This window comes from Epinephelus lanceolatus, chromosome 15 (genome assembly GCF_041903045.1).
Source record: "Epinephelus lanceolatus isolate andai-2023 chromosome 15, ASM4190304v1, whole genome shotgun sequence".
NCBI classification, from domain to species: Eukaryota; Metazoa; Chordata; class Actinopteri; order Perciformes; family Serranidae; genus Epinephelus; species Epinephelus lanceolatus.
The window spans coordinates 12,128,418-12,135,183 of record NC_135748.1 but is presented as its reverse complement, the minus strand read 5'-3'; the positions used below and the strand labels follow the sequence as shown (position 1 = coordinate 12,135,183).

Genomic DNA, 6,766 nt, shown 5'->3' with positions numbered 1-6,766 from the left:
TATTCAATATATTATAATTACAGGTTTGCTAGGATGCACAATATGAATGCTGCTTTACAGTGCCACATCAACCTGAAAAGGTGAGTCAACTGAATTGAAGTAGTCCCAACCTATCTCGGGTCATGACATTACTGACATTTCCACTGAAAAGACAATGAATTTAGAAGCTTAATAAAGGAGAGGCCATGTGGCTGAATTAAACATGAGGGGTCTAACCACAGCCCGTGATGTGACTACCAAATCATTTGTCACAAAAGGCACTGGGTGGGAGTAAAACTGTAACGGTGCATTGACAGGAACAACAGCAGCAGCAGCAGCAGCAGAGGCAGCAGCAGCACCGCCCGCTCGGAATGCGGGCACTGCTGCCTGCAACAACCTCACTCGCGTGATTCCACAAACGGGCGTCACGCGCATTATCCGGTTAATTTACATACAAAACACCGCCCAGGGGGACGAACATGATAATCTACCATCGACTGAAAGCAAACCTTGTGGAGGGGAGAAAAAAACAGCTGAGAAAAAGTTTGGACGGGAGAGGGCTGTTTTAAACCAAGCGGAGTGTTTCGACACAAACGAACAGACGCTTGTCGGGCTCTTTGCCCCACTTTTGGATTACGGATATGGACGCTTTGAAATCCGCTGGAAGGGCAATTATACGGAGCCCCAGTATCGCCAAACAGTCGTGGGCTGGGGGCAGACATAAAAGTGAGTATTCAGTTGTTCTGTACATTACCATGAAGGCGTTAGCTGGTGCTAATTTGGCTAAATCAAAGCTAACTTGGCTAAACCAAGCTAGCCTCGACATGGAGCTAACATTACAACCGGCGTTTACTTAGCGCTACTTTACAACTCGTCTGTGGACGTCAGCTACAGTTGTCGGGGACAAACTAGCTGTCACTGTAGGGGGATGTTTGGTGGATTAAGCCTCTCTAAAAACGACCAGTTTAACATAAGAGCGAGTATTAAGAGTCGGAAATGTTTAAGCTTTTGAACTTGACACTTAAACTGACAGTAGCTCCCCGCAGCTCGTAAACTGACTCCTGTTGAGGCTCTCGCGCACACAGACACAAGTTCAGCTCCTAAACTGAGTCTGCGTATCTAACAAGTCAAACGAGCTGCTCGTCTCTATCCACTCAGACCTAAAGCGGACCATGTCATAATGAAAAGTTTTTGAAATCCTACCTGCCACGTCACTCAGCCGACTGACAGACATGGTTGTGAAATTTACAACAGAGGCTCAGCGGGCAGCTAAAATGCTTTGATGTGGACTGCTGAGCGACGGCAGAGGGAAGTGGGGGACTCACCGGAGTGAAAAGGCATGAAAACACGAGTGGTCGTCTTCCTGGCAAGGCTGTACAATCCTAGCAACGCACTGTTGCTAGGCGATACACTATACAAAAATGAGAGGCTGTATAAGGAGTGGTTGCACAGACTAAATCTTACATGGGAGTCAAGTTCATCCTATAGTGCCAGGCTCGAATTAGGAGGTTAATTATCAGGAGAGCCACATTAGGTTTTGCTATATGATGCCTGGCTTCAATTGCTGCTGCTTTGTGCCCTCCAATGTGTACATCACCCAGGCGGCTGTGCATGATCACTATGCTAGCATGGCTTTCGCATGCAGGCTGAGCTGCCTGGACCCTTTTATGTTTGCCTACACAAAGGGGGAATGTCCCTTGCTCCCATGCCCCCTCCCCTTTTTTATTTCATAGACAATAGAGCAGTTGGCAGTAAGATGTCACACGTGCCAGACAGTGCAATCGATGCTTTGTTTTGGTCCACTCCTCTGGGGGGGGGGGGGGGGAATGCACTATCAGCATGGTCCCTCCACATCTGACCAGCCAGTGTTCACAGAGGGCTAACGACCAATCAATGGATGCTCCGGCTGATGGTGACCTTTGTCATGACTCCACATTCAACCCCTGGCAAATAGTCACATCCTCACCTCTCTCACAAACACACAGACAGAAGCCGGTCATGTCAATCATTTAATAACCATGTCATTTCTTCACCCACATTGCTTATTCAGAGGAGCTTCCTGTTCTGTGTGCGATGGAGTAACTGTTCATCTTCCTCTTTTTTTCCAATCTGTTTAGATAATTATAGGCTTAACTGTGTTTCAGTAGGCACTCGTGAACTGCAGAGTCATGAATAAGAAGGCAACTAGTTTCATCTTGTAGTCTCAGTTGAGCTTTTGCTCCTTGGTGGAGCCTGTTTTCTGCATGACGTGTATCCAGTTACTGTTGTAATTTAGACCACAGAATACAATATGTGGTAATTCTTTTAATTGTGTGCCTTCTGGCTTAGGTTGTATTCTAGATTTTGACAGGTCCTTAATTTAAGGTAAAGTTTTGCCACATGTCTCCAGTAGGATTTACTCCTGCCTGTGTGAAGGCTTGGTCCTGTCAAAGCAGCCTATTCACTTCTTTGGCATCTATCGGCACTGCATTCCTTTTCTCCCACTGTCAGTGTTGGATCATTACAGGTTTCAGTGTTGTTTTCAGAAAACTGGCCTGCGTTATTTAATGGTCACCGCATATCAACATGTAAAGTAGGTTGACACTAGTGACTGCTTGGCCCTGTTTTCTTTGCTTTTGCATTCTTGTGCCTCTGCACGGGCAAGAATGTGTCGACTATGTCATTTCCTGCATGGTTTTAAACAGCTCAGTTGCTTTTTGGCAGTGTGCTGAGCTGACAAGATGTTTCTGCCCTGCCCTCCTATTACATCCAAATAGTCCAATTTTGAGGGGAAAAAATGGTATGTAACACCAGCCGTCTTTTTTAGGTCATGAAGGACCCTTTTTTTGCCATTCTGAAAAGTGTGGGAGGCAGAAAATCCCTGTCTGCATTGAAGAGAGACAGCTCCCTCCCACGTCCATGGTCAAGGAGCTGTCTTCTGTGGGGTTGTCAATATTGAAGCAGCTACATATCAGGATGTTGGTGGACCCATGCAGATGGCTAATGGGGAGTGCGTAAAACCATTTGGACTGCATCGTTTTAACACCTAGATGTGTGAGCCAATGTTGTTGATGATACTGCCACTGGAGATGGTAGCTGGTGTAGCTGTTGGCTAATTTGCATTTTGTACATTATTCAGATAGTGTCATCGCAGTGACAGAAGTTGGGGTTGGTGTTAAATTATAGATCTGTAGCTATAATTTAAATTGCATAATGGATAATGATAGACACAGTAGGCCTTTAATTACCTTTTCACTGTAAGTATCTTCTTTTCTACAGCAGATCATGTGTGTGATCTGCACTGGCTGTTCCCCTTTGCACCTCTGGCCCCTCCATGGCCAGTCAGTGCTCTGTCCCCTGCACAAAGTCACTCAAACGGGGCCGCCAGGCTGTAATGGAGATTGCTTCCTGTAGGATTCCTTTATGGAGTTGTAAAGCCCTTCCTGATTTATAGCCCTGTTAGATCTTCTGTATCTGTAAGCTTCTGTGTGTAGAGTCACGTGTGAATATGTGAGGATGGGACTGCACAATCATGCTCTGTCACTGTTTCTCCTAGAGGACAATTTTTAATCCTGCGGAGAAATGGATGTTTGACTTTCTCTTGTTTCAGCTGACACAGCAGGAAAAAAATAGGATACTTTAAACATCAGAATTGTTATCATTACACCAGTAACTGGCACAGGCTAAGTTGAGCAGTAAATTGCAGTATGATGAATTTGTGAGGCAATCTCTTTTCATCTGTTATTCACTGCACTGTATTGCATTCAGTTGCCTGTAATTAGAGAAATGTACATCTATTCCCATGTGTTATTATTTCAGAGTAAACAGTATTTCTCTTTCTGTGTAAACTGAAAAAGACATCTTATAATTAAAAAAACCTCCACAAAATTAGAAACCCGAGCCTCTAAGATTGTTTGTTTTTCCTTTTCAAGGAAATAGACAGAACGTCTCATACTTTATACTTACTTCTTATTTGCCCCACATTTTTCACAGTAGAAAAAGACTAAGTCATTCTGTGAAATAAGAAGGGAAGTCTGGGCAGGAAGCACAGTGGCTAACCAGTTCACCTTCCTGGTAAGAAATAATTAATGTAATCTCCTTCAGCCATATGTGTAGACATATGGTCATCGTGCTAGTTCACAGTCCTTTAGCTTCACTGTCAGTATGAGAGCTTGGTGACTAAATAAATGCTATCTGAGACTGTTACAGCAAGGGGAAGGCCCACAAATCCCAATTAAGTATATTTAGACAGCGCTCTTAGCCTAGAAACAGTTATGTTCTTGGTCAGTCGGTGTCCTCAGCAATTACAACTCCTTACTGTTTTTAATCTCTTCTGAGTAAGTGAGTTAATAATAATACTGCTGCATGATACCACTGCAGGCATGATAAGAACATTGCTCTACAGCTCCTAAAGCATGAGCAAGGGATTGCTGGGCACCTCCAGCAGTAATAGTCTCCCTTTTTTCTAACTTGTCAGTCAAGCTGTTGAGGTTTGTGGATGTCTTATGGGTGTGTGGTCAGTTGACAGGAGTGAAACTCAAAGTAATTGGTGCAGCTTCCCCATCCCCCACTTTGGTGAGCATGTAATTCAGGTAAGACTTCCTCCTTTTTAAGGACCAACACTTCCAAATATTGCTGTTGTGTTCTACCAGTGCTACTGAAATCTTATGAAACCTCATGACACACCCTGTACCTTAAACTCATTGTATATGAAATCCCTGGGAATGCATTAACTTTATGAATGGGAGAGATTCCTTTACCGCTCATTAACCCATCATTCTTCCCTCCAGCTTTATGTCTGCCACTACTGCCAAAGTTACAAGTTGAAACATGTCTCTGCAAAAAAAGCACATTAAAATAGTGGGAGTAAGGATGAAGAGGAGCTGATATACACACCTCCAAAATCACATGGACACATTATGCAAATATGTGGTACCGTGTATGTCCAACTGGTTAAACAAGAAGGATATTCATCAGCCCTTTGGGCAATATGTGACTGAACGAAGAACTGAACAGTCAAAGCAGAGGAATGGTTTATTCATTTTTCATTTCATGCTGTGTTTATTATACTGGTTTGGTGTCGCAGTCTTAATGGGTCCTCTCTGTTCTTAGTAACGGAGACTTTATCCTGGCCCAGAGTCCCGCCAGGTCCAAATTATATTTACTTTAATTAGGTCCAGGTAGGGTGCCATTGTGTTTCTGCAGGTGACAGGTTTGTGTGAGTGGACTCACTATCAGCTCTGTTGTGTCTGCTGACTAATAATTTTGGTCCTACTTTGTTCATCTTCAGTTACGTACTAATCAGAAATTGGTGGCACATCATGTTGCTTACTGTGTTGGTTTTCCATCTCTCTTTTAGTCCTTTCGGGTCAACCACAGATTTCAGATATAGATAGGCCTTCTGCGGGTCTCTTTCAGATCAGCTCCAGGGTTTTTGACCTCTGAAGGCATCTAGTTAGGTGTGTATATATTATACATAACACCATCCCCCAGTTAATGTTATGTGCAGATATGTTGCTCATGTTCATAGACTTGAAGATGCAACCAGCCTATGTGCATCCCTGTTTGCTGTTGCAATAGAAACTAACTGCACCTGGTTGGCGTGGCTGTGCGCAGGGTGCTTTAAAGATCAGTTTCATAACCCTGCTTCTTGTTGAGAGTACATTCTGGCCTCAGCTGGTCATCAGCTGTAATCCCTGACTGGCACGATCACTCATTTCTCCTCCCTCCCTCTCTCCTCACTTTCCTTCTTTGAGTGGATTTATCCAGCACTCAAAGACACGTGTCTCAGTGTTATGATTTAAACCATGACTTAAAGACTCTTATCCTCTGCAAATCCTTTCCATCACCCAACTGGAATTGTTTTGGATGGTCCTAAAATTAAATACTGATAGTTACACAGTCATGCAACACTTCCTCTGTACTATTGGGAATGCTATTTAAGAATCTCATAAGCCTGCTGGGGTAGAAGATGAAATAAGAGGAGCACCGTGGTGCCCAAGGACGGAGAGAAAAGAGGTCACAGGCTGCTGGACATAAAGGATCCCCACAGACTGTTCATCTTACTTACTTTGTATCGATTGCTCCTTTAGTGAACTGGCCTATAGTTTATGACTCTGTGGACATTTGTATGTAATGCAGTTGGTGTATTTGTGTACGTCACGCAGAGAGACTTTGACGTGGATTTCTGATAATATGTAAAACATTTCCTGTATCCTTTCCACAGAGGCTGAAGTTAAGAAGGGGAACAATGGTACTGGATCAGTCTTTGTACCAGGCGGGGACAGACAGTGACAATTGCCCCATGTGGAGTAACACACTTTTTCCCTTTGACTAACACTCAGTCTTTCCTCTTCTCAACAATGCTGTATCTCAGATTTTTCCTATAATGGCTGTTTCTTCTGAGGAAGTGGTAATGATGGTGCCCATCTCTGACCTGCACTGACATCCACAGCCTGTACAGAACATCGTGTAACATATACATACAGTACATAGCACGGGTACACGAGACTCAACACACAAAGATAGTCTGCAATAGCAATGTAGGACTTAACTTTTTGTTGGCACAGTTAGAGGTTTTCCAAGGCTCTCTCTCTCAACAAGCTTTGCGCTGTGTCTCTGTGTATCCCTGCAGGCATCCTTCCTCATCTGAGTCGGCAGTTTCTAAATTAGCCCAAAGTGTCCTGATTGGAATCTAATAATGCTGGAATAGGTCTTTTCTGTACGTGTCTTGTCGCTTTGAGATAAGAGGAGGTCATCCCACCACAGGCCTGGGTCAGCTGAGGCCTTAAACAGCTGAAGATACATG

At 43.9% G+C, this 6,766-nt stretch overlaps 1 protein-coding gene across 3 annotated transcripts in view; it reads left to right on the top strand.

The window, feature by feature from the left end:
- Positions 1-369: 369 nt before the first annotated feature.
- ldlrap1b (low density lipoprotein receptor adaptor protein 1b) overlaps positions 370-6,766 on the top strand; it is a 44,334-nt gene continuing 37,937 nt past the window's right edge. The window contains exon 1 of one of the 3 annotated variants that reach the window (XM_033643199.2): positions 370-705. In XM_033643199.2, coding sequence (XP_033499090.1) covers positions 621-705 — 85 coding nt within the window. In that variant the 5' untranslated portion in view covers positions 370-620. The remainder of the gene's footprint in view (positions 706-6,766) is intronic. The other 2 variants (XM_033643201.2, XM_033643198.2) reach the window with 2 other exon arrangements.